Raw genomic sequence first — 27,567 nt, forward strand, 5'->3', positions numbered from 1 at the left:
TTCCGGCCATTTCCTCACTCTGACAATAAAGAGGCTAGCGACATTCTTCTACCGAGTTTCCGCCAATCTAATGTCGTCATTTAACCGAGGAGCTTTTCCACCCCCTCGTGTGCAGGGTTATTTGTCTAGATGTATGCATGCACTATCCATTTCTCTGTCGTCTCAAATTATTGGCCCGGCGTATTATCACAGACCAGCATGTCCAGCACAGTTAACGCGGTGTCTCTGGAGCCTGAGACGGACAACTCCCAGGACAGGTCGGGCCGAGGCCAGATATTCAAAAGGGTCTATCAGGCGTGCGAGGGCTGTCGACAGAAGAAACACAAGTGCAGTTTGGGAGATCCAGCAAATCCTACGCGGCCTTGCGATGCCTGTCGTAGAGCTAATTTGTTGTGTAGTAGGTTCGTGAGGCTCTGTCCGCGAATGCATGTACTCACTGCTCCTCAGTCCTCCCAGAGAAAAGGCGAAGAGGTCGGCCTCCGAAAAAGTCTGGGCACGATATTGGAGGCGGTGAATCATATACGGGAAGGACAAACTCGAGCAATTACGGCTTCAATTTACCATACCACGCCAACAAAGAAAGCCAGTCTTCTTGGCAGTCGTTCATGGGGTCCTTCAAACCTGTCGTGGGAAACAATGAAAATGTTGCAACGACCGCCAGTTCTCGAGAAAGTCATAGTCACCGACGGGTACCAAGTTACGATCAGCAAATAGCCAGTCAAACTCTGGCGACCTTTCCCCTGAGGAACACATCGGATGCTATACGACTTTTGGACCAAGATCGAAATTCATTAGGCCCTGAATATTCAAATGGTGCTGATGTGTTAAGCGCCGGTGTCTCCAGGCCACAATTCTTCCTCCTTCGGGAAGGCCTCGTAGACGAGGCGACTCTCTTCAGACTATTTCATTTCTACCTTCGCTCGTTGCACCCCATCATGCCACTCATCCCTTATGAAAGGAGACCGGTAACATCGGAACAAATCCTGACTATGGCGACACGAGAGCCGCATTTCATGGCCGCAATCCTCGTGGTGGCGACCGGTCTGTTGGGAGAGTACACGCTACATCATCATCTATGGCAGAGAGCAGAGCGGCTTTTCGCCCAAGTCGCTATCATGGGGACGAATGAATCTCTAGAGATGATCGAAGGATTATTACTCCTTTCAGGTACAATAAGTCGAACGTGAAAATCCTTCTCAACAAAGATATCCTGACGGTTGGTAGAGTATCCACCAAACATGGGCCACAGTACGGGACTTGGGTTTGAAGATCGAATGTGCTGGATGACAGTTGGCACCGTGAGTCAGCCACCTCACCTGGCTAGGGTATCTATCGCTGCTGACCCTTCCCTCTAGGCCGTCAGGCTCGGCTACCTCCGGGGACTCGAGCAGCTAGTCATGCAGCCAGACGATATCGAAGATAAATTTGTCGATGATCGAGGCAGAGGGAAGATTGTATGGGCTTGTGAGCCAACTCTGTGACCAGGACTGGATGAATGCTCGCTCGGCTAATTAATCACTCCGCTTTCAGATTGCTACTGTCTCGATCGGCAAATTTCCATTCGTGTTGGGAAACCCTTCTGGCATCGAAGTGCGTTGAAGTACAACCTTACCATCCCATTTTGAGCGGCCGCGGATCTTCCCCCATGAACAAAGAGCTGCTTGAGCTCAAAGAATACACGACTGACGAGCGAATCTCACTCAACAGGTCCCGGGATGACGATCCAACATCTCCACTTTGATCCTGCCGATGACTTCCCCCAGATGCGCGAGATAGACGGCCTCCAAGATGATCATGCTGCATACTTGCAGTGTCTGATGCATATAACACAGGTACTGAGCAACGCTCACGATCTGTTATACCCCTCCAAAAGCCACTCACTCGCCATCGCGAAGGCCGAACATTACTACAAGCACATCGATGAATTTACAGAAGGTAAGTATCCACCCCCCACCCTCTGAATTATTTTTCGCCCTGTTTCTCTGCTAATCTAACCTTGAATTAGCGCTGTCTGCGTTCCGCAACAGGTGGCAAAAGAAGCCATGGCGAACCTATCCGATCAATGAGTGTGTCTGGATATCTTTTGTGAGCATATAGCAATCTCAAATCCTACGCTGCCCCAGCTGTTGATCCCCGAGGCTGAGCTAACAAATTCTGTCCTCCAAAGCACCATTTGCGTCTCTACATCTATTCATTCTCCCTACAGGCACACATGCAACGGGCAGAAAGCTGTAATGACGGTCGTAGGCCACTAGAATACTTTCCCACAGGCTTGATGGGCAGCGTCGACGCTCGTTTCATCATTGAGGCAATGAATGCAGGAGTGAGATAATCCATCCAAAGCACCCGCCCTAGGTAACGAAGGTGACTAACGACAGACATGTGCCTCACAGGCAGATGTGTTACGCTTGGCTGTAGGCAGATTTCAACCCTCTGGAGTGCGTCAGAGCCGTTGTTCATTCCCTCCGCTAACTACACTCCCCTCCAGAAGATCATATTAAACTAACTGCCTCTCAGGCCTTAGCATATCTTCCTTTGCGATTCTTTCTCTTCTTCAGCCACGCGGGGGTATTCTTACTCAAGGCGGCGATGATTGTTCCGTTACCGCCATCACAGAAAAGAGCGATCATTCACCTGATACGTGGCCTTATAAAGTGCATGTCCATGGCCTCGTCAGATCACAGACATCCCGCCGTCCGCAACTCATCTGCCCTCGACGGGCTCTTGAGACGTATATATCGTGACCACGACATCCAAACCCCCGCAGTCACCTGTCCATCTTCGCCTGGCATTGATTCCTCCGGCCCCATCACCAACTCGACGGAGGCTGCCGCGGCCACGAAGACTCGTCCTAGCGATACCGATCTGCCCACCTTTCTTGGGAACCGAGAGTCTCCGTTTGTGGCAGAGCGGCCGTTACAGGAACTCGCTGCCGACATCGATGCCATCTTCGGGCTTGAAACAGACAACCTGGACTTTTCTTTACCGCCGAACACTGAAAACACCAGCAATGATCTCCCTACGATTGTGCCTGCGTCTGACATCTTTACTTCACTCTTCAATTACGACGATAGGGAGTTTTGGGGGGGTTTCACTCCCATGACCTTGGATTAAAGTACCAACAGAATAAACTTATTACCGCATGTAAGAGCAGTAAAGTGCTCTGTCACTAATTCGCCGGAATCTATTAACGAGGGCTCGTCAGCGCGATATATCTATCGAATACACAATATATTCTAAGAAGCAACCTCCAGCCAATGGTCCGCTACAACATCAAGGATGGACAACCAACCGAGGCCAATCGTGCCCTGCCGAGCCCCGTCTAAGGCGGCTCTTCCTACCGAGATAAGACTCGGATCACCTCAGAATTTGTCAAGAAAGGAGGCTGGCGGAGGCAATTGCAACTGCCTGTAGATGCCGTGGATCTCCACCACTCAACTATGTAACCCAGACTGTCGAGTCTTGACTGGATCCGAGCCCGGAAAGTGGTCTCGGATTGAAAGGGTTAAATTGGATGAAGTAGTCAGATGGATACTCGATGGCTAAAGCCTTCTACTACCAACTTGGTCATTGGGATGTCTTTTGCTTGTCAGCCAGATACACACTCTACTTCGGCTAATTACGGCCTATTTTGGCGCTTTTCAGATCTGGCTGTAAATTGTCCGACAATTTCTCCCAAGATTGTGATATATGACCGTTATTACCCGGCCTTCGACCTGAAAATGCGCCGCTTTCTTGTTCCTGCACCCAATCGTTTCTGGTTTTGGGGTCCATTCCTGCAGGTTAAGGGTTGACAACCAACAATTGCGGGGCCCCAGGTGAATCCCCGCAGAGGCATACAAAGACTTGGGTTGGTCCATATCAACTATTCGGTTTACCTTCGATCAAATCTGACACAGACTGTGACCGCTCACTCAAACGCTCCCACGATCATGTCGCTCAACGATAAAGTGAGCATCCAACATTACGACCAGGAGCTAGCCCTCCACGGCGATCCCAAGATTGTTGAAACAGCCAGTCAAGAATATGTCGAGGGTACGCCAGAGGAGAAAAAGCTGGTCAGGAAGATTGATTTACATTTGATACCGATCTTGTGGGCCATGTACATCTTCAACTACCTCGACCGAACGAACATTGGAGTAAGTGGCAGATCCCACAGTGCGATCTACCTAGGGATTACGACTGACTTCCTAGTGCAGAATGCCAAGGTTGGAGGTATGGAAGATGACCTCCACTTGAGCTCTTCTGACTACTCGCTGGTTGTCTCCATCTTCTTTGTTGTAAGTCAATCAGGGCAAGCAGACTCACGAGGCGACTTTCTGAACCCCTTTTAGGCGTATTTGGTATTCGAGCCTCCTGCTGTGATGATCTTGGCCAGGACAAAGCCCAGTATTTTCTTGCCAACCATCATGATCGCATGGGTCAGTACACTGGGAACCGAATGGCGACTCTGCGGAAGTGTAACCTGTATCTAGGGAGCCATCTCGGTCGCCATCAAGGGTATCAACAGCCTCGGGGGCTTGATCGCTTTTCGTATTTCCCTCGGTCTACTTGAAGCCGGTTTCTTCCCTGGTGTGATGCTCGTCTTGTCATGTTGGTACAAGGTTAGCCGCCTCTATATGAACTTGTGATACCCACGTGTTGATAGAGCTTAGCCCTCAGAGTTATCGAAACGCATCGCGATATTTTATACTGGCACCATCCTGGCGGGAGCTTTCGGTGGCCTACTCGCGGGCGGTATTATTGATGGAATGGACGACGTCGGAGGCGTCCGAGGGTGGAAGTGGTGAAACGTCAATCACTTCCATTCTCAAAATGCACTTGCTAACCTTGATCAGGCTGTTCATCATTGAAGGTCTGGGGACTGTCACCATCGGTGTCGTTGCATATTTCCTCCTGCCAGGTGTGTTACCGGAAGGAAGAGATGGAAATTGTCCGCTGACTATGCAAAGATTACCCTACCAATACCAGGTGGCTTTCCGAGCAGGAGAGAAAGCTAGCTACGACTCGCCTGATGATTCGAGAGGATCTGGACAAAAAGATGCCGTACAAGAAGGCCGTACTCCTCTCCATCAAGGATTGGAAGATGTGGGTGAGTGACGATAGTCCCTTGTCAGAGGGGCGGCGCTAACTTCCAAAGCTGTTCATGGTCTCGCTGAACACGATATTGGCTTCGGGCACTGTCTCGTACTTCTTCCCAACCCTGATGGGGGCATTGGGCTACAAAAACCGCATGGTCCAATGTAAGTCCGCTTGTAGTAGATTTTGCTTACCACTGTCTGATCTTTGCGTAGTCATGACCGTACCCATCTACGCAGTAACCTTGGTTGTCACCTTAGCTACAGGTTACTCAGCCGACCATACCGGCCAGAAAGCATACCACGTCCTTGGCTGTTCTACCCTTGCAGTGGCCTCGTTCATCATTTGCGCGGCTAGCACGTATTTCCCCGTCCGGTATGCTTTCATTTGCTTCGGATTCGCTGGGGTACAGGCCTGCGTACCCTTGTTGATTAGCTGGGAGGTCACCATGTTTCCAGGTCGAGAGCGACGTGCCGTCTCAGTCCCTATCATCAATGGTTTCGGTAAGTTTTGTAACCACCTCCGTAAGCAGTGGTAACTCGGTGGCTTTTAATAGGTAATCTGGCTTCCGTCTACGGTTCTTTCATCTGGCCTGCCCAGGATGCCCCTCGCTACATTATGGGATTTGCCGTCATGACCACCTTCATGTTCATTGCGGGATCTACTGCTGTGGTAATCAAGAAGATATGGGACGATAAAGGTCTAGAGAGAATCGACTATGATGCTCAGGAGGACAATGACCAGAAATAGGTATTGAATAAGTCCCGTAAAAGCGGAAAGGAATTGGTGGTAAGGGTCATCAAGCAGAACTAGCTTTGTTTTCGAGGAATTGGTAGAACATATTGAGTTCGAAGGCCTCTCTGCTTATATCATTAAATCCAGGTAGCTTTGATGAAATACGCTGGAAACAAGTTGAATACGAATACAAGAATTGGACAGTCGAGTCTAGACACATCCTCTCGAGCCAGGGCTGTATGGAGAGGGTTACAACTCTCTCTGTGGACGATCAGACCCTTCATCTGACGTCGTCTTCCGGTTCTCTTCTGCTTGCGATGGTTTGCCACATCCTTTAGACAATGATGTCTTTAACAAAATCAAAAAGGACGCTGCTCCGAGGTATATGAAACCAACAAACAACTGGACCCGCAAGTATGGCCTGTCCGCAGTCTTGTTTCCTCTCAGTTGCACAGCTATCGCTTCCGCAACGGCAGTCGGAGGTCCAAGGGTAAACCACAGAATAGCCAGCGCCGTATGGAGATCCTGCAGGCCTACGACTTCGGCCGCCAACGGCGCCGCACTTGCCCAGATTGTCCCTGCATTCAACCCTGCCACGATCGCGAAGAAGTAGATCACCCCGATTGAATTGGCGAAAGTCCAGATCACGAGACAAAAGAGGCCAGCAACAAATGTTGAGACGAAGGCGACATGAATACGGCCCAGACGGTCGCTTAGCAAGCCGATAGCAGGACGGCCGAGCGCTTGACCCAGATTCAGCAACGCACTGGCGATACTGGCCTGCTCTTGCGTGAAGCCCACAGCGACCGTGTAGCTGGAGAGACTGAACAGCAGACCCACGTAGCCCAATACACTCAGAAAGGCCCAGACCAAAAAGGAGGAGAACTGTAATTTTTTGACGCAGGAGTGGCGCAGTGTAGAACCAGGTGACCAGTCCACCGAAATCGAGTGAGGACTCCCAGCAGGCAATCGTAGCAAATTGCAACAAATGCCGTTGACCGTGAAGCACAGGATGCCGAGGATGCGCATCGCGCATGGAAATCCCAGCTGCGGGATCATCTTCCCAGCCGCGAGTGAGTAGACTAGTCCCCCGGTGCCGGAACCAGCGGCGGCAATTCCGTTGACGAAGCTGCGCTTTCGCAAGAACCAGTACGAAATGACGCCCACGGAACCGCTGAAGCAGAAACCCATGCCAAGGCCGAAGCAAACTCCCTGGGCAAGAAAAAGCTGCCAGTCGGTCCTGACGAACGACGTCGTGACCAAGGATAGAGTCTCGAGCACGGTACCGGTGTTGAGGACAAAACGGGTGCCAATCTTTCGCGCTAGGTATGTGGAAAGAGGAGCGACGAACATAGCGCAAGAGATACTCAGACCGCCGACAAACGCGTATTCGAGCGCTGTTGTGCCCGGAAAGGTCTCAGAAGAGAGATAGTATGCAAGGAACACGCCGTATGACTGTCATTTCTGTGCTGTCAGCGGTGCACACCTTTTCCTCCTCGCGCAACATAAAACGGGGCATTGCAGTAGCATGCTTACACTGTTGATACCCCATGTATGCGCGTTGATGAGAAATGTACAGACAACGCAAATCCAGCCATAGCCGCCCTCAGGAGGGACATTACTCGTTTTCTGGGTGTTGGTGGTCGTAGAACCCTTCTCGACCTTTCTTTTCTGAAGCAACATGGCCGCCTTGATTCCCATCTTCTAGTTCAAACGACCTTCTTCTGAAATCGCTGGCAAGAGGGAGAATATGTCTCTTCACAAGGGATAGAATCGATCTTTAAATATCTCACCGCGCGACGCCAACGTAGCGGAATGAAATTTTTTCTCGGGCGAGCATCCACTCGTGGGTGAGCGTACGGCGGCGTTGTTTGCAGAGCCTTGCATTGCGAAAAGCACGACCGGAGTTGTAAGAAGAGCGGCTCAGATACGGAGCAATTGATCTGGCAAGCGTGGTCGGACATGGTCAGCGTCATCGAGCATCATCGAGAAGGGGAGGTTAAAGCTGTTCCGTGGCATCATGCAATCGAGTTCGCAGTGTACCAGCTGTGGATGTCGCTTAAATGCGTCTTATTTCTTTTCTGGGCGAGTATCTCCGGAGCACGTGCCAACAGTCCAAAAAGCTATCCAATGACATGGCCCAGACTTACTACCGAGTACCCCGTACATCTTTTCCCTTTCTAATTTCCTTAAGTCCGAGCATCGTCGTTTTGGGCATTTCATCGCCGCACCACATTTGAGCTACTCCGCACTTCATACGTACTTCCGGCATACCCAGTTCTCTCTTTCATGGTGCAAATCTATGGTGTGAGTGCCAGATAACTTCTACCTTGACTGTCATGAATGTACAAGGACAGAAGAAAAGTCGAACTCGGCACGCGTTGAGTTGTGTTCCCTGCCGACAGCGCAAGATCCGATGTGACCGTGCAACCCCGTGCGACACCTGCCAAAGACGTGGCCGCATCCAGCTCTGTAGATATGGAGATCAAGATCGCCTGTCGAGCAATGATGCGCGCTCTACACCCGAGAGGTGAGTTATAAGCTAGACCACCCCCCAAGACGGCTCTCCTTGCCTTGATCTGCTGTAAATCTGACCGCCTGGAGAAAGGTCGAAAAGAGTGGTTCACCGTTTCGTAATCGCAACGCCTGACTCCCCATTCCCAGCCGAGACATCGACGTCGCCACAATCCCCGAGGAACGAAGACACCGCTAGCGTAGATGAATCTGTGCCGCCAGGCTCCTTGAACGACCTCGGCGAAACGTCACAGCTGATCCACTTTCTTGACGCCGTTGGCGCTGGCCTTGAAAACACGTGGCATACGGAGCACTTCACGGGCGAGACTATCTTCCTCGGGTCGAAGTCAGCCGCCTCTCTCTTCCGATGCCTCAGCAAGCAGGTGCCGAGTGTCTTGTGCTTACCAGACGGGCTCACGATTGAATCTGTCTTCGGCCTTACGAATCGCACCACATTACACCCATTTGGCTCTCTTTGGTCCTATGCCGGGAATCCTTCGCTGGCAGAGATTCTCAAAGCCCTTCCTGGGGTGGAAAGTTGCATGACGTCAGGTTACCTCGGGGACGCCGTACCAGAAGAAGACAGATATCTCTAACTGTTTCACAGATATTATCGTAGTTTCCAACAGAATGTTCATCTATTCTACCCTCTGTTGCTCGACCCCGATGATTTCGAAAGCCGTCTGTGCGACTTCATGGAAAAGATAGGGAACTCTGGCATCGAGTCTGCGCTCGAGTTCGCCTCGGACGAAGGGTGCTTTCATGATGCCGCTTGGTATGCCCTGCTCTTCGGGGTGCTCGCTTGTGGCAGTCAATTCTCGGGCCCCGGGTCACAAGATCGAGTCCTGAAAGCCAGAGTCTTCGGTACGTGATCAGTGGCGTTTCGTGTTTAATCATGGTTCATCTAGGCTGATGCGCTGTAGTTGCCGGGGCGTTTGAATGCTTACGACTCGCGCACCACTACGGGATACCCTCACTGGTGACCATTCAGACGCTGCTGATGATCCAGTTCGCAATTGCAAATGACTCGAATCCGGGTGTCGCCTTGGGAGTCCTCGGTAACGGGCCCCGAACCGCTGTCAAGTTCATCTTGCAAAGACTAACACTTTATGAAGCGTCTACCAGTCAACAAGCACAGTCGCTTGGCTTGCACGTCGGAAAAGCGGACAATCGACTGACCGCGAGAACTATCCACCCGATCTGGTAAGGGACCTGGCCGACAGTGCCACACTTACTGATGAGTCCTGACCACTCCTTTCAAGGTCAATGATAATGTTCTTCGACTACGAATTGTCGTCGGCCTTCGGTCGCATCCCAGTGAGTTTCTTGCCCACGGGAAACGGTCTTGACCTGCCTCTGCACCAGCTCGGCACCCCTCCGATGACATTTTCGGAATTCATGATTGAACTTCTTCGGCTGAAGCAGAGCTGGCAAATGGCGTGGATGCATGTTCGGAGCCCTGCCGACACCGAGCCGGAGATAATTAGCAGGATTTTAGAGAGGGTCGCTGCGTTAGAAGGATCCACTTCGAGTGGCCGGCTGACGCAACCACAGGCTGGGCCAGTTAACATGAAACTGGAACAACTGATGTCCACCATCTACCTCAATAGCTTCCGGGCCGAAATACTACGTTGCAGCTCATTGTCGAGATTGGTGAACCCCGAGCTTCGGCAGCGACATTTCTGCAACATGCGAAAACATATTCAGCAAGCCCTGCAGTCTCTCATTACACTCAAGCAGCTGTCCCCGACAGTCGTCACGTCTTGGACATTACTTCATTGTACAATGAGCTCGGCGATGATACTAGCTGCCTTTGACTGTGCATTGGGCATTCGGGATTCGCGCACATTGCTGCAGAGGTTCACTCTCTGCTATTCTAGTGCCCCGAGGGACAATGAGAGCAATGTGTCAAGCACACCCTGGTCTGATGCTGTCAGAGCACTCGAGTATGTCCTTGAACGAGCAAGTGAAGAAGCTAGGGGAGTACACAGAACCACGTGTAAACTGCAGGACCAACGGTGTACCTAAATCTGGAACAGAATTTCATTCCCCCTCGCGCGTAGAAGTGTCCACTTCTGCTCGACGATAACTCTGACTCACTACATCGGAGCCTGCGCAGCTTGTGTAATCGTCTCTACATTTGAGAAAGCTGTGAAGAATTACTATAGGATCATCTCGACGAAACCCGAGTCAACCTATGATATTGGAATCTGTGAGACAGTTTCCTGGATTACTCCGCAAACTTGATGTTCATTGGGCGGTCGAAAGTACGAATTCAATGCAGCGATTCAGCGATGAAGTTACAAACTCAGACGAGTACATCTCTATGAAAGATCCTCCTGTCTCATCTTCTTCCGGGATCAAAGCCTCGAGGCTGCTCGAATACTATCTGCGTTGTGAGGCCCACAACAGCCTCAGCTTAACAGATCGGCCGTCATCTCTTCAAGAATTAGTCGTGACGCTCTTAAATCCGGGGCTTCACGCTCCCAGTATCGCAACGTTCCTATACAAGTCCGCATTGTGTCACTAAAGGCCGCGTCGGATATCTCACCATCTGTGAGACCAGATCGGTGCGCAGCGACGAGAAGCAACCCAGCAGCAAAGCTTTGGCGCACCATCAACCAAGTTCCGTGGTGTCGATGCGTAGTATTCCAATGCTGGATCAACTGGAGGCAGGCAGATATGTGCTTCTGCACAAGTTGGCGCCGACCACGGTCCTGCACTCCAGGTCCCGGACGATGGATTACGATATACAGAAACGGACGAAATATGCGTTCCTTGACCTCGGCAAAGCGGGCCTGCAAATGGAAACTCAACTCGTCGTCGGCCAAGGATTTGTCATTAAACGAAACCGGCGAAGGAAGATTGTCACGCCTACAGAAAGGTTTCGATGTTGGCACGAGAAATTTTTCAGGGCCGTACTGCTTACCATTGCGTCAGTTGTTGATCCAGCTCATCGGCGGACCATATCATATGTGAAATATTCTGTTGTAGCCAGGCATGGTGAGATGATTTGTAAAAGCAGTCGAAAACTCTTTGTAGGATGCGACGAACTGCTATATCCGCCAGATAGTAGTACCAGGCTTTTTCAAATTCGGGATCCAGCTCTCCGGATCTCATGGTCTTAGCGTGCAGGTCCTCAGAGACGTGCCATGCCCTTGGGGTTTGCGACGTGTTTGGTATTCCAGGTGGTAGAGGAAAAGCTTGGGTATAGTTGAGTGTGGTGAGTCCAGATGCAGGGAAGCGCAATTCGACCATGATCTCACTGTGAGGCCCCCCATGTTAGCATTCATTTGGACAACATTCATGAATTTGACATACTGTTCGGATTTGAGGCACGACCAGTAGAGACGGCTCGCCTGAGCCTTTTCCAGCCGGCTTTCGTCCACATAGTGCTCCGACCTCATCCAGGTCAAGGCTTGGAACGCGACACAGGCGCGATTGAAGGAAATGGATGCCCGAAGAGGGCGCATCGAGTACATTTCATACACACCAGCGAGAAAATGGCACTCAGTCGCCAACTTTGTGTTGGTAAGAAGACCAATACGCTTGCGCGCAGCGTCGTAATATGCCTCTGCTGTCGTATAATCCGGCGCATCAGCCAGGCTATCGCTACCCGGAAGATCACTGATGGACACGCGAACAAAGGGTTGCGAGATAGCGGCACATGCACAGGCCAAAAGCTTCCGCCGATGTCAATCCTCCACCAAAAAAAAAACTGCGGAGGAGAGGCTTACCACAAGGCATGTTCGAGCGTCCCAGCCGAGCCCCTCACTTGCGACAGGCCTTGCAATTTCTCGCAGAACATTGGATTCGAAGATCGGGTTCTTGGTGTGAACGTTAGCCAAGAATCTCTCTACAAGATCCCGGACATCCTCTTCTCGAATCCCGCGACCCAAGCTGGATTGGTTGCGAGGATCCAGGCTCACAGCGCTGGGGGAAGTGGCATGGCGCCCGCTTTCGAAATCAGAATGCAAAGTCTCATCAAAAATGAGCTTTTCAATCTGTTCCCTACCATAGTTGGAATGGAGCACCGACCAGTCCAGTATGTCCTCGCTTGAACCATGGAAGATCCGTGGGAGAGAGACTCCATCGACATTACCAGTTGTTGAAGTCCGAAGGGTTGATCTGATGTTCGAGACATCTGCATGTGGCGTCTCTGAAGTCCCCGGATCTGGCGTGAAATATGTCTCTGTGGATTCCGGCACAGAGCCAAAGATCATTGGATCAGTGCTTTGCCGTTCTGCTGCGGGATTCGAATCGCCTGGCATCCGGCCCTTTTGCTCGGATTCAACGATGCCTATTAAGTAATTGAGACGATCGAGTATAGTTAAACTTGCTGGGTCGAACCTAGAAAGTGTTTAGTAGGTGACCACGAAGTAGAAAGGCACGAACCCACGATGCTTGTTCCAAGTTTGGATCCGGGAAGTTGCAAGTTGAGCCAAGCTGTCGGCAACTACCGCAGGTAGGACGAGTATTGTCACATTTCGTCTTCCGGGCCCGACAGGTCTGACATGCAACGAATGCTCTCTTCCGGGGCCATGCACCCCTGAGCGTGGGGGAATATGTAGTTGGAGGGAGCTTTCGTTTGCTTCCAGCACGGTCGGTGGCTTCTCCAGTGGGCGATGGAAGCATGGCGCCTTCAAGGCTCTCCAGGAGATCCTGCTGGTCCGCCGGACAAACGATGAAGTCTCATGAAATACGATTGCGCGCCGTTGTTGCGGGGTAGGGAGTTTTTCGTTCGATCAGACTTTTTAGCCAAGTCAAGACCCTCCCGTGGTGGATCTAGAAGAACCAATCAAAAAAAAGCTAGTTCTAGCTAAACTTGTACTTTGACGACGCGCTCGTACTCAAAGCACTTGTGATTCAATGCAAAAGCAGGTCCACCAACGCAATTGGCATGACTTCGATTTCTGAAAAGGTTATTTTATGTACGAAGATATTCAATTTCAAACTTCCTTTGCATCCGGCCACCGTCAGGTCCACTAAGGAGCATATGTAACACCAAATAAACATTGCATTTTTCGTATACCACTTCGAACGGAACCGACTCTCTTCTCAGCCTCTTCTAATAGGCGATCGATCCAATCATTGGATCAAGTAGACTCTTATGCTTGGCATCCTCAACTTCTCTCCATGCCGTATTCTGCTGGTACATCTCGGAGTCTACTACCTGCCGTTCATCTTGAGTATGCAAATGGGTAAATAAGACGGGGAGTTTCGACGATGATACAAGCCCCCTCAGAAACAGCTCGACTGCCCAGGTGATATTACACCTTGCTTTCCACTTCCTCGTAACTCGAGTCCTTATTGTTGACAGTCTGAGCGGCTGGGTCGAAATGATCAACACCTGCAGAAGATAGGCGTCTCTGGTTAGCGAACACAGAGTTGCGTCGCTCGGGCACCTCGCCTTCAGCCTTGAGCCTGGCAAAGTTTTTCTCGGCGTTCCAGTTCCAGATACTGTCTGAGGAAAACAGCATATCAATTTCTTCAAGAGTACGCTGGTTGGTCTCCGGGTACAAGGCCCAGACCATGGGTATGGTGACGGCATTGCAAGCAGCGAAGATGTATAATGTCTTCTCGCCCAAGCTCTGAAACATGACTGGGCACAAGAGAGTCAACCATCCGTTCCCGATAGACCAGCCCACAACACCCCAAGCATTGCCCTTGGCGCGAATCTCAAGGGGAAATATTTCGGCAGGGTACAACCATGGCACGGTCAACCATGTCGCGCCGAACACAAAGGTGAAGATGTATACCATGGACACTGCGGCATTGCCGTATCCAGTGGCCTTAGGCAGGTTTCCCGCGGCTCGGGCGTCTTGACCGAGTCTGGAGAATCCGCCAGCAAGAGCCATGGCGATACCTTGCCCGATAGATCCCCAATAGCAGGTCCAGCGCCGGCCAATCTTGTCAAGTGTGAAGACACAGATGAGAGTGGAGAACATGTAGAAGATGTTGTTCAAGCCGGCAATCCACTGTCTTTTCGAGGGACTCATTCCGGCAATCCCAAAAATCGTGGGAGCGTAAATGGTAACACCGGCTATCCCGATCCACTCTTGCATGATCTGTAGCCAGACCACCAACTGCACCCGGCGCCCAGTGTGAAGCTTCCCAGACCGTGCGCCAAAGAGCATATGAAAGTAGGTCTGTTTGTGGAAGTGACTGCGCTCATATTGACAGGATTGGATGATATCCTGCAGCTCAGCCTCTGCGAGCTCTTTTTCCTCTGGTGTTGAATTGCCTCGGAGTCTGCCGAGGACGTAACGAGCTTCGTCCTCCCTACTCATCTTCACAAGCCAGCGCGGGGAGTCAGGAAAAAACAGGACCGTAGCGGCGAGAAGGATCAGCATGATGATCTGGAAGGCGATGGGAAAGCGCCAGACGAATGAAGAGTCGCCGTTGCCGTAGAAAGAGCAGCCGTATTCGAGCCAATAGGCGATCACGACGCCAAGGATGTTCAGAGTAAATTCGATGGCGACAAACTGGCCGCGGGATTTGTGCTCTGCGGTTTCTGTTGCCCAAACAGGAACAATGGCGTTGAGAATGCCTGTTCCCCAGCCATTGACAAGTCGAGCACAGATCATCCAGGAATGATTCATGGCGGAGCATTGTAAGGTGGCGCCAACGACCGCGATACAAGCACCAATAAAGATTGATCTGACACGTCCAAATCGATCGCCTAGGGAACCCCCAGCCAAAGCTCCCACCAGAGTGCCCAAGTAGTAGACGGATACGATCCCTCCCTGGAGTAAAGTATCGATAACAACTGGTCCGCCATCAGGACCACGATGTCCAAAGCCCATGAGAGTATAGTAGTCGTACGCCGTGTTGACGCCTCCCATCATTCCTTGGTCGTATCCGAAGAAGAGGATCGAGAGGCCAGCGACGCAGTTGATACTAAAAGCGTTAATCAGCAAAAGTGTTGAGACTCTAAAACGTATCGAAATCTTCACGTACGCAATCAGAAGAGATCTCTTTTCCAATCGATGGACAACATTGAAGCGGCTAATTTTCTCCATGCTGATAAATCTTCTCCAGTCAAGATATCAAAACAATTTCGAATGGTAGGGAAGAGGCAGACAATGTTAGCGTCGATAAGGGCCCGCGCTCACGATGCGAGGTAGAAATCATGTTGGAGAGTACAAGACCCGATTGATATACCCCTCTGAGGAGAGAGCGTAGATCTTGTTTGCCCATGGGGAGTCTCCATCTGCAAGTGTCTAAATGACGGATGAATGCAACATGCAAATTTGTTGCGATACGTTGATTCGCTGCGGCTGTTCGGAGATCTTCGTTGCAGTATGATCCGGTTTTTGATCTCTACGATTGGGCGGGGATATTCGGACAGGAGTCAGTGGATATCACACTGCCAGTGTCCTATTGGCAGATCGGTAACTGTCGTTCTCCGTTCGGTAGAATACTAAGCCGAAAACCGAATCACTTTGACCTCACCGAATCCAGTCAGATCCACGATTTGGACACAGAAGGAAAAAGCGGAATGTATCCCTTACTGAGGCAAGAGGATCGAATAAACACCGTCCGCCTCGAATATATCTCAGTTCTAGAAAATCATTTGACAACCTGCTTATCGAGTGAAGAAGCCCTTTGTGAATCCTGGGTTTAATTGTCTCTTTACTGGCAGCAGCACAATGGCAACCTTAGAGAGTATATCTGAACAAAGGGCTCCGATCACCCATCTCCTGTAGCTGTTCTTCCGTGTATTTGGAGTGTATTTCTTCAGGAGTCATCTTTTCTCGCTGGTGATTGATCCGCTGGAGGCTAAACCGCAAAATCCACCCCGACACTATGGCGGTAAGGAGGACTGCTAGAGAGATAGAGTAGCCCGTCCAGTAATGCGGTGACTCGCGAGCCAAGTAGATGTTAGAGCCGATGGCGCCTCCAAGGTTGCCCACCGTTAGTTGCAGAGCCATCCCAATGTTACGCTTCCAGTTGCCTGCGAGGTTGTTTGCTGTGTGGCCGCATCATGTAGTGTTAGACAATCTGTCTATCTTTACCAACTGTTCTTTGGGCAATCCACTCACCATTCCAAGCTATGACCCCGCAAAGAGACGGATAGAAGCCTGCCGCGACAAGAAAGAGCATCCCATAGCGTGCTCCAGGCCATTTCTCCTTCGGAAGTGTCATCAAGATTATAAACGCCACTGCGCATAATTTGAATGGATACAGGATCACAGAGGACCGAGTCTTCCACTTATCGCCATACCAGCTGCTAATGAGCACCACGATAACAGCCAGCATGTAGATAGGGATCGTAAGGAGTTGCTGTGAATTCATGGTCAGAAAAGTGCCGAGAAGATCAAGGCGAGATCATACCGCTTCGGCTGCGGAGTAGCCCAGTCCCTTGATGGCAGCAGGCAAGGAGAATACGAAACTGCCGGCATCAGATCAATGGTCGGACGGAGAGGATCGAGGTGAATAATGTGGGCACTCACCCGTATCCTGGAATAGTGTTGCCCCAGAATACCAGCACCGATAGATATATTTTCCAATCTGTCAACGCCTGCTTAAGATACTTCCATTTGAAGACATCACGATCCTTGGCCGCAATTTTACTGTCGGTCGAGAGTCGCTGGATGAGAAATGCCTTCTCCCCCTCAGAGAGAAATCCAGCCTTCTCGGGCGATGAACATAATATGAATGGTAGGGTAATCCCAAGGGCGACCGTGAGCATTCCTTCGATGATGAAGATCCTATACAGCACCCCCAGCTGGTCAACTCATGTCTTGGAAAGACAAGTAAAGTATAAAGAACTGACCATCTCCATCCTTCTAAGCCTGCGATGCCCTCCATTTTTTCAATTGCAAATGCAAGGAGCCCCGAAAATGCCCCGGCAAATGAAGCTGCGGTGTAGAAGACGGCTAGTCGTGTTTGGAGTTCGTATCGGCAGTACCAGGATGTGAGGATATATGTCGCTGCGGGGAACGTGCCAGCCTGGTTCCAGTTAATCGAGATCGTAATTCTCTTGCTTTATATCAATCGATTTGTGAGTATTAGAATCACATACTTCTGCCAATCCCAAGAAGAATCGAGCGGCAAGAAGACCGGCGTAGTTTTGAACGATACCCATCAACGTCATGACCGTGCCCCAGGTTATCACAATGATCGGAAGCCAAACAATTGGTTTTAATATCTTCAGGACGATGTTGCTTGGGACCTCAAATAAAGCGTAAGGGAAGAAGAAGATGGTCAGGCACATGTTGTACTGCTGATCAGTGAGGCCCAGGGTGGAGGTCAGACCTGCAACTCGAGTATTTCCAACTAAAAAGGCAAAGATTAGCCACCCATAGTAGGCCGGTAGATATTGAAGCATTGAAAACCTTACTATTTCCTCGGTCAAGATATGACATGAGGTAAATAAAGGTCAGCACAGGCAAGACGCGAAAATCGACTCGCCGCAAGACCTTCTTCAACTCCGCTGGATCGATGTCGGCATTTGCTTCCAGGGCAGCCAGATCCTTCTCAACCACCTCCGCGTGCAACGTTTGCTCCTTCTGAACATCGATCACAGGCCCTACTCTATTCTTTCGACGTACGAAAGTCGCCATGGCTGAAGACGTCTTGCGAGCTTGATCACCTGTCTGATTCCAACCCTGGCAGAGTTGTGCGAGTCGAGTTCCGGGCTGTATAAGAGTTGGGAGAGGTCATTAGATTGGATTAAGTCAATATCTTGAGATGAGGGTGCCATGCCATATATGGTCGAACATTGTTCTCCCCAATTGATACTTGTCGGGTTGACTATGCTGGAACGATAGAAGAGCCATTCCTCGATCTCGACTGACTCGCTCCTGACTAAGAATTGTCTGGTACCGTTACGCATCTAACTTCGTCTCTTCAGTGGCCTTGTGACGAGAAGGCCCGCGTCCACAATATCTCGGTTTCCTGCGCTAGCCCGTTCTCCAGCTGTTGATCTCTCGTTCCATGAGGACTGAGACATTCGTTAAGGTTGGGTAATTCCTTGGCATAGATGTCTTCGAGTCAGAAGCTCGAGTCACGACCATGCCATACGAGGTTTGGTGCCTTCGGCCAACCTTCGGCTAGTCGGCTGCTGGGGGAGATGGGAAGACTGAGGGTTCACCCTGGGGTTTGGTTGTGGATGTGGATGAACCCCGCAAGACCTCGGAAAGCCGAAGCGGCATAGTTTGGCGAGATACAGCAATTTCGAGAATGCCACCAGTATTGGATTGAAATCATGATGCTCCAGATTTCATGGCGTAGTCCAATTGAGGCCGATGTTTTGTTCGTCACAAAGGGCGAAAAGGGCGTACGATTTCAGATATATCACGTGGGTTGAATTTCTTGCACAAATATAACTTGCAATCAAAGGCTCCTCAGCACGGCAACATGGTAGAGAAAGAGGAACAAAGGCGGGCCAAAAAAAGGGCCGCGGACCGAGCTGCTCAACGGGCACACCGCCAGCGCACGAAAGACTACATTGCTCATCTCCAGAAGACGATTGAAGCTTGTCGAACGGACAGCCAAACGGATCTGGTCAACAAGCTGCTCGCTCAGAATGAAGCCCTTTATGCAGAAATTGAGAGATTGCGCAAGCTTCTAGCAAACGATCGGCGCGTCCCTCGTCCCATTTACATTAATGATAGCGCTTCCTCTCCGGACGGGTGTTCCTCGACCAGCGAAGAAGGCAGGAATCAGCTGAGTTGAGTTAAGCTCCGCCTTCAAGTGTCTTGATGTTCAATATTGACAAGGCGTCAGGGAATGGCACCAGCATGCAATATACCGAACCGATCCTCACGTCGACAGCTAATGGTGCAGGAGGGACACCGGGTCGAGTGCCACACGGTTTCGAAGTCTGGCCAAGTGCGAACAATGCATCAATTCAGAGAACGGGAGAAATGGCGACCCTCGACTCGGAGCATTTCCTGGGCCCGGAATCCCTGGAGTTTTCTCAGAATAGAGTCGAACGGCCCGAAGATGCCGGCCATACCACAGAACGACAGAGGCTGGATGTACTTGCCACGCAAATAGAAGCTCCAGGATTCTTAGAACAGGTCGTCAGCTCAAGACTCGCTACCCAGATATTTGATAACATGGATGACGTTGAACCACGGTGCAAGATCTGGTCTGCCGTGAATGAGATTCTCAGCAAAATCCTGCACATGGACGAGCGACAGGCCGAGCAAGCCCAATCCATTCACCCTGGGTCGGTTTTCTTGGGAATTCGAGATGGCTGGGATACATTGGACCCAGATCAGCAGGAGAATCTTATTGTTCGAATTCTGAGCGAGTATGACCAGCAGGTCTGGGCTGGCATGGACCCGATCAATCGTCTAGCGATTGCACATAAGAACGAACGACTTATGAAGGTCAGTCAGGACCCCCTACACTCTGCCCGTTTGCATCGCGACTTAAGGGTATGCTTTAATTTCTAACCCACGAGACAGTACATATTGAGCACCAATAGCACTGACTTTGAGTGTCTTCCATACTGGCAGAGGCCTAGGTTTGTTTTCCGTCCTGCTGTGCAGCGTTGATCGAGGGACCTGACGACAACAGTCTAAAGACCAGAGTTCACAAACACGATATTGCAATTGACTTCCATGCCTGGTGAGCTACAAACCAGAACCCTCAGTGCCGGGCATATTGATTGGCTCATCCTCCACCACCTGCCATGCAGGCCAGGGCTTCGCGAAAAGTTTACGCACCATTGTCAGCTTTACATGACCAACAAATGGTCCCATTCTTTCCAGATACATTTCAAATTTGCATGGCCATTCTCTTTCGAAGATACCTACAAGGAGGATCCCATCACAGGAAAATACTTCCCCAGTCCCCTCTTCGAGAGATATCACCGCGACTTGAGGCACTGGCGGATGGAAGACGGGTTTTTCGAGATTTTCCCGGATTTCAGGGAAATTATGACGATCGCAACCTCGCCTTGTCAACAAAACAACAACATTAATCCTCCCAAAGAAAAATCCTCATGTAGGGATGCTGAGCCGGAAATATGCCAAGCTTTGCCCACGTCTTCCCTAGAGCAACACGGAGAGAGTAGCGGACCTTTTTCCTCCATGCTGTTCGATTACGGTGTAACGGCTGGAACAATCGCTAGCCGTCATGTAGCTTGGACTTCTGAAGTTTATCCTGGATTCGAAGGGTTCGTTGAAGGGGTATTGGCGTGAGACGCGGATGAAAACAAGCCTTAGTGCCACTGGGAACTCCCTGCAGTGAGAAAGGCTTCGCAAGCATGAGCCAACGGAGACTGCCCAGGTATGAACGGAGGGAGACTAGTATTACAGGGTTTTGTGGCCGGGCATTAGATAGTATTTGATATTTGTGTGGAGGTTATGGAGATTCCAGATAAGCCAAGCAGTCTCTTCAACTGAAAGATGAAGGAGTAAGAAGGCGTATCAAAGATTAGAGTCAGGCTGACCTATTCTTTCAATGTCGTTACTAATTCCTGTACTATCCTGGATTTCATGGTAGCGTGACTCTGGCATCTGTTGAGGAGCATATTCGTTGCTGCTACAGGGATCCTACTGACTCGCAAATCTGAATCTCCCCATGACTTTCATTTTGAATTTACTTTTGAATTCCACGGAACGATCTCGGCCTGACATTTCTCAATGTCGCGCCACCAAGCAGTCAAGGCTCTTCCCTCAACATATGTTGATGAAGTTGTTGTCGCCAACGGGAAGTAAACTGATCACATAGACGACGTGACTTTTGACAAATTTCTTAGAACTCTATGGCGCTCCCAACAGGAGCTCAAGTTATCGCACAAGCACTTCAGCAATTGGGTGTGACCGCTGTCTTTGGACTCGTTGGCGTTCCAGTGGGAGTGCTGGGTGAAGAAATCATCAAGATTGGGATTCGGTTCATTGGGTTTCGGAATGAGCAAGCCGCATCATACGCAGCGAGCATCTATGGCTTTCTGACTGGGAAGCCCGGCGTGTGTCTCGTGGTTGGAGGTCCGGGCGTGCTACATGCAATGGCTGGAGTAAGTTTCTGGATAACGACATTGTGCCCGCGCTCTGTATAGTTGTCAACCATGCCCGCTTGCTAATTCTCTTGACCTTTGTGATAAACAGATTGGAAACTCGTCAGCCAATTGTTTTCCAATGCTTCTACTCGCCGGGTCTTCCGAGTCCTACCTCACCACCAAAGGGGCGTTTCAAGAGCTCGATGCCGTGTCCCTGCTTACACCTCACACCAAGTTAGCGTTGCGTCCTTCAAGAATCGACCTCCTCCCAGAATTGATTCACACCGCATACCGGACATCGCTGTATGGCGTACCCGGGCCAACAGTGATTGACCTTCCTGGAGACATTCTCGAGGGCAGACCGGACAGCAGCATGGACATCATCCGTCCACTGCGAGCCCTCCCACCTGCTCCGCGGTTCGCGGCTGATCCAAGTAAAGTTGCATCCGTGGCTGCGCTACTGAAGGCCAGCAAAGCGCCTCTGGTGGTCATTGGCAAGGGGGCGGCGTATTGCCGAGCAGAAAAATCGATCCGCCAATTCATTGATTTGACACAATTACCCTTCCTGCCCACACCGATGGGCATGGGCGTTGTTCCTGATTCTCACCCATGCAACGTCTCGGCTGCCCGCTCAGCGGCTCTATCTCATGCGGACACCGTGTTGGTGCTTGGAGCCAGACTCAACTGGATCCTCCACTACGGCGAGGACCCGAAATGGAATCCGTCAGCGACAATTATTCAGGTCGACATTAAGCCCGAGGAAATTGGTAGAACCGGAGGTAACGCAACACTGGGCCTCGTAGGCGACATCACTGTTGTGGTGGACCAGCTTCGAGTCGAGATGGGTGAGAAATAGCAGTTTCATAGTCATGACGTTGAGTATTTTGCGTGCCTGAAGACAGCGGCAGCTAAGAATTTGAAACGGGCATATCGGTTGGCGCAAGAGCCGAAGATGGCAATGACATATTATCGGGCATTCGACATCATCAGAAAGACTCTGGAGACTCTGTCCTCCTCCGAGAACGGGGAGATCCTTTGGATCGCCGAAGGTTCCAACACGATGGACATCTCGCGGTCAATATTTCCCGTGGAATCTCCCCGGTCCCGGCTCGATGCCGGCACTTACGGAACCATGGGCATTGGGCTTCCCTATGCGATAGCCGCACACCTGGTGCACAATGAGCTTCAGGAGGAGGTCGGGGAAACATCGATGAGAAAAAGCAAGAAAAAGATCGTCGCCATCGAAGGGGACAGCGCGTTCGGCTTCTCGGCAATGGAAGTGGAGACTATGGCGCGGTATGGCATGGACGCGTTGATATTCGTTATAAACAACAACGGCATCTACCACGGCGACGGGGATGATGCGGAAGAATGGGCTCGAAAGAAGCAGAGAACTCTGCAAGGTCAGTGTGGAGGCCTCAGGAGCACGAGCCTCGGTTGGCAGGTTGGCTACGAGGGAATCGCAACGTCGTGTGGTGGAGTAGGATTCCGCGCCCGTACGCCCGCAGAGCTGGCCCAGGCTACGGAGCGAGCGTATCGTGCCACTATACCTGCCGTGGTGAATGTCATTATCGAGGCCGGAAGTCCTCCTGAAAAGGTGAGATATGTGTATCCTCCAGGAAATATCCGTGCTCAAGAACTAACGAGCAAATTTGCAGATGTTCAGCTGGCAGGCAAATCGTCCACGATCAACCTCTTCAAAATTATAGGCAGGCTATATAGACACGAAGACAAAAATAAGATGAAATGTCCTCTCATTGCAAGTATATCTTTGGGAATGCAAAACAAATTCGTTTCGACGAGACCATGATCCAGTTGAGACGCCAATGTGATGAAGGAACATGGCAAATTGAAGTCCCGAAGGAACAGCCTTGTGTTTTGTCTTCTATCTACTGTTCAAATCCTTGCTTTAATCTCTCCGAAAATTCGAGCCTGATCTCTTTGGGCCCAGGCTTTGACCACCCTGCGGTGTGTCTTCCCACTCGGCAGCTTTGGAACGTCTGAAACAGACGCAACGCCTCCTGAAAGCCACTTGTGCTTCGAAAGATGTGACTTGACCCAGCTTTGAACGTTTTCTTCCGTGAGAAGCCCCCAGGCTGCATCCTTGGGCTTTACATAGGCTCGCGGTCGCTCGCTCTCACCACTGTCAAGATTTGCAGGAGATTAGCGTGCAAGCGAGGGAGGAAATGCATTAGGGCGGACGGCATGAAGCTGTACACCCATGTCCAGCAAGCAGGGGAGACTCACGACTTGATTCCTATCACAGTGGCGTCTGCGATATCTTCGTTCTTGAGAAGAACTGCTTCTAATTCCGCAGGTGACACTTGGAAAGCGTTCACTTTTATAAGTTCCTACCAATTGCAAATCGTGTTGTCAGTTGTTGCCGTAGATGCAACCCGTTGACGGAAGTGACAATCAATACCCCTTAGAAATTCAGACAAGGGTAAGACTATTACCACTTACCTTTCTGCGATCAACGATTCTAAAGTAACTGTTTTCGTCAAAGTGAGCGATATCTCCGGTTCTAAGCCAGCCCGCATCGTCGAAAGTGTCTCTTGTCGCCTCTTGGTTTTCAAAGTATCCCAGTGCTACGTTCGGCCCGCGCAAGTGTATCTCCCTTTTGACACCGGGCGATACTACCTCAGTGTCGTCTTCGCCAATCAGCTTGGCTTCCATGTTGGGAATGAGCACTCCGACCGTGCCGACATGGTCTATCCACGACCTGGGGATCAGGGTCGCCGCACAAGTAGCCTCAGTCATGCCCCAGCCTTGCGCCACTCGGGCTCTACGCTGGAGCCGCTCGTGCACTGATGTCTGTAGTTCTGTGGAAAGCGGTGCCGAGACACAGAGGATGTTTTCTACCGATGACAAGTCGAAATCTCCAACCTCTGGTCGCTTGGCAAAGAGGAGAAGCACAGGAGGTATTGAATGGAGTCGATTGATGCGATACTTCTGTATCGCATTAAGGTAATCGATAAATTTGAAGCGTCTCATGATGTAAGTTCTGATTCCGAGACGTGGGGCAAACATGAAGGTGTAAATCTGGCCATAGGCATGGAACATGGGCAGAAAGACCAGCCATCTCTCGCTGGGTGAAAATCCTAAGGTAGCTTGAGTTTGCTCGACATTCGCGATCAGGTTGCGGTGAGACACACAAACGCCTTTCGGGAGTCCAGTCGTACTGTTTTCACGCTGGATCAGCAAATGTCTGATAGCCTGAAGTTCAATGAAAGAGAGTCTTATGGACCATACGCATACCCAGATGAGAAGTTGATGACAGCTGTTGTCGAAATGGACTCTGATGGCGTGAGGTTGAGCCATGCCCAGCCCTTGGCGATGGAAGGCACCAGGTCGCGCCAGTCTGGAATGCCATGAGTCGGACCATAGTGACGATCTGAGAATAGAACAAGGATGTCCTCTGTGAGCCCTGCCTGGAGAGTTGCTGCAGCCCCGGCCTGGGCGGACTCTGGCTCAACCAGGATAATCTTTGCTCGAGTTTTCTTGATCTGATAAGCCAGCTCTGTGGATTCACATCGCATGGCAACCGAGTAAGCAAGAGAAAGTTGTTTTTTCAGATGTCAGAGGTTATCTTTGAGAAAGCAAAAGGGCCGTGGAAAAAGAAGGACTTGCGACTTATTTGGGGCCAGTTTTACCTGGAACTGTATAGTCTGGATTCAGACCTGAAAACGCCGCACCACACCCAACGATAGCGTAGAAGGCAATAGGCATGAAGATGTGGTTTTGCGAGAGCGTCAAGCATACGTCGCCCTGCTTGACGCCTCGACCACTCAGGTACGATCCTAACCGCTGCGTCCAATCCACAGCTTGACGACGGGATATCGTGTGAGAAGAGTCCTCTGCGTCGATCCATATAGGTGACTCATCATCCAATCGCGAAGATGGGTCCGAATCGGGGATATTAGGGAAAATGTAGTCGAGAAGTCCGAGCCGAGGGATCTCGAGGTCAGGAAGGGGAGACCGGATCACCATCTTGGCAGCGTATTAATGCTGCAGACGGTAATGGCCTTCGGTCCAAGCAGTACTGGGTCCAAGTGATTCACAGGCTTAGATGGCTGTGGTTACTCGAGGTCGGTCAACACAAAGATTTCATTTTCATGTTCAGATCCAGCCAGGCCCGATGGTATTTGACAAAGAAAGATGCACCCGAAAGCTATTAGACCACAGCTCCGCTTAGGGAGTCCATGAGTCAGCTATATGACGCGGATGCGTGGACCTTTGTCTCTACCACCAATACTGAGTATCATACTCATTGTCTCTGTTGTTGCCTGGCTAGGCCTCCTGACTCGCAACAAACTCTGCACAATACATGCAGCATTTCCTAGTAATATCCAAAATGCTATTACCTTTTGGAAGGCTAAGAAACAATAGCGGCACAAATATTCAAATTGTCCCTGACAGCAAAAGCAATTTCTCTATAGAATTTTGATTGTTTGAGAGCTGAGATTCAAACCACTACTGCCAACATGTCACTCTCGAATAGCCCAGTCAAATCCGTCTAATTGATCTCTGCGTAATGTGAGCCGCCTTCCCATGCCAGAAAAACTTAGGACCTTTCGACGTCTGTGCCAGAATCAATCAGTCCATTCATGCTCTTCTCTTATCATCCCTGACACTCGGGCCATAAATATACAAAGCCACGGGAACCGGAATCATCAGAGCAGCAAGACAGTCCAGGAGCGTGCCCGACGATTGCATGCAAAGGCTATTGTAAATGTAAGGAGCGAACAGAGGAAAACCTGCGGCGGCAAAAGATCGTAACATCGTGTGACCGGCAATTGCCGAGGCCGGCCTGGGTAGGACCAGAGTGTGGGAGTTGGCAAAAATAGGTATCATCACAGCTGACTGGGAGACAGGTCAAATCCACCTCTCTAGCTTCGCCTGAATGAGATATGTAATCGATGGCACGAAGGTTGCTAGCAAGCCGAAACCAGTGAAGATCCCGGACAGCGTGGGCAATATCCAGTGTATGTCCTGTCGATATCCAGACCAGCCAAACCGGGGGATGCCCAAAGAGAAAGCCACTGCGCCGGGAACGGCAATGGATAGCTGCCACTCTGGCATCTGCCGGCCTCTGTTCCGATGTGCCTTCTTCGCAATACAGCCCTGCATGGCGCCGATACTTGCCATGCTGCAGACCTGGCCCACTATAAGACTTAGATACGGTAGGCCACCTACACCAGGCTGCATGCGGCGGATCTATTGAAAAACGATCCGGTAACCCAACCAAGAAGAGGTAGAGCAAGGCATAGACAAAGGAGCCGAACAGGCTCATCAGCAGAACAACAGGATCTGAGATGAGTAACCTCAACGGGACGGCGAAGTAGTCAGCCACCAGGACCTTCCAGGTAAGCTTGGTTTACTCATGACGAGCGATGAGTGAGAGCGCTCCATTGTCCCTGCGGAGGTGGCGAGCTCTTTTTTACTACAATGACTGGTGCGTATGTCTCGTTCACCACGAAGACCATTGGGAGGAGGGTCGCTGCGCCAAGGATGCCGCAGAGATACTCTGTCCATACCCAGCCAGGAGATTCATTGATGACGATGAAGCCGGCGGTAGGCTGGGAGAGTATCGGATCCAGAAAAACAACGAACGCAAATGAAATCATGGAGATGCCGAGCGCCTTGCCGACAAACATGTCTGATCTCAGCGGCGATGCCAGCGTTAATGGGCCAGCCCCGAAGAACCCGCCGAGGAAGCGAAACGCCAGAATCGAAGCCATGTTACGGGAGGCACCAGTGGCAAAAGAGAAGACCATGAACCCGGCGAGGGATATGGCGAACGAGATGTGCCGTCATTTGAGCTCTCAAAGGGGTGCCCAGATGCTTGGGCCAAACCCAAAACCTGGTACATATAGTGATACGCACATCAAATCGAGCTCTCGACTGGTATCGTATTTACGTTCGAGGGAAGGCACGACTGTTGAGAAAATGGCTCTAGCTAACGTTACCACCATGGTGGAAAACGTCGTCAATGATGCGACCAGGATCCTACGAATGCAGTGCTCTTGTCAGTACGTTGGGGAAATGGGCAAGAAGCTAGATCTTTGCAGCATAATGGACTCAGATGCCTTCTGCCCGGCGGTCGATTACGCGGGTTTAGCAGATCATCGGCCCCATCAAAGTCCTGGTATTCTAAGAAACCGTCAATTCTGGTATTGCAGTATGTGCTTTGTCAATAGCCTTCTTGGGCTGCTCCGGATATTCTTTGGTTTGACACATCTTCGTGGGAGTTTCTAGTGACTATGGATGGGAAAAGG

At 50.8% G+C, this 27,567-nt stretch overlaps 3 protein-coding genes across 3 annotated transcripts; all 3 read right to left on the reverse strand.

Annotated features, from left to right (window-relative positions):
* Nucleotides 1–10,742: 10,742 nt before the first annotated feature.
* PV07_02385 (uncharacterized protein) lies at nt 10,743–13,034 on the reverse strand (the record flags this gene model as incomplete). Its single annotated transcript, XM_016388989.1, has 5 exons — nt 12,728–13,034; nt 12,066–12,678; nt 11,650–12,011; nt 11,258–11,593; nt 10,743–11,202 (listed from the first exon to the last, which is right to left on the reverse strand). Exons 1-5 carry the CDS (start codon nt 12,961–12,963, stop codon nt 10,743–10,745), a joined length of 2,007 nt encoding a protein of 668 aa, XP_016255917.1. The 5' UTR covers nt 12,964–13,034.
* Nucleotides 13,035–23,532: 10,498 nt separating this feature from the next.
* Nucleotides 23,533–25,279, reverse strand: PV07_02386 (uncharacterized protein; the record flags this gene model as incomplete). Its single annotated transcript, XM_016388990.1, has 4 exons — nt 23,533–23,640; nt 23,753–24,470; nt 24,548–24,809; nt 24,943–25,279. 4 exons carry the CDS (start codon nt 25,277–25,279, stop codon nt 23,533–23,535), a joined length of 1,425 nt encoding a protein of 474 aa, XP_016255918.1.
* A 1,391-nt stretch (nt 25,280–26,670) lies between these two features.
* Nucleotides 26,671–27,030, reverse strand: PV07_02387 (uncharacterized protein; the record flags this gene model as incomplete). Its single annotated transcript, XM_016388991.1, has 1 exon — nt 26,671–27,030. One exon carries the CDS (start codon nt 27,028–27,030, stop codon nt 26,671–26,673), a length of 360 nt encoding a protein of 119 aa, XP_016255919.1.
* Between the last annotated feature and the right edge of the window lie 537 nt (nt 27,031–27,567).

Source organism: Cladophialophora immunda (genome assembly GCF_000835495.1).
Source record: "Cladophialophora immunda strain CBS 83496 unplaced genomic scaffold supercont1.1, whole genome shotgun sequence".
Lineage (NCBI taxonomy): Eukaryota > Fungi > Ascomycota > Eurotiomycetes > Chaetothyriales > Herpotrichiellaceae > Cladophialophora > Cladophialophora immunda.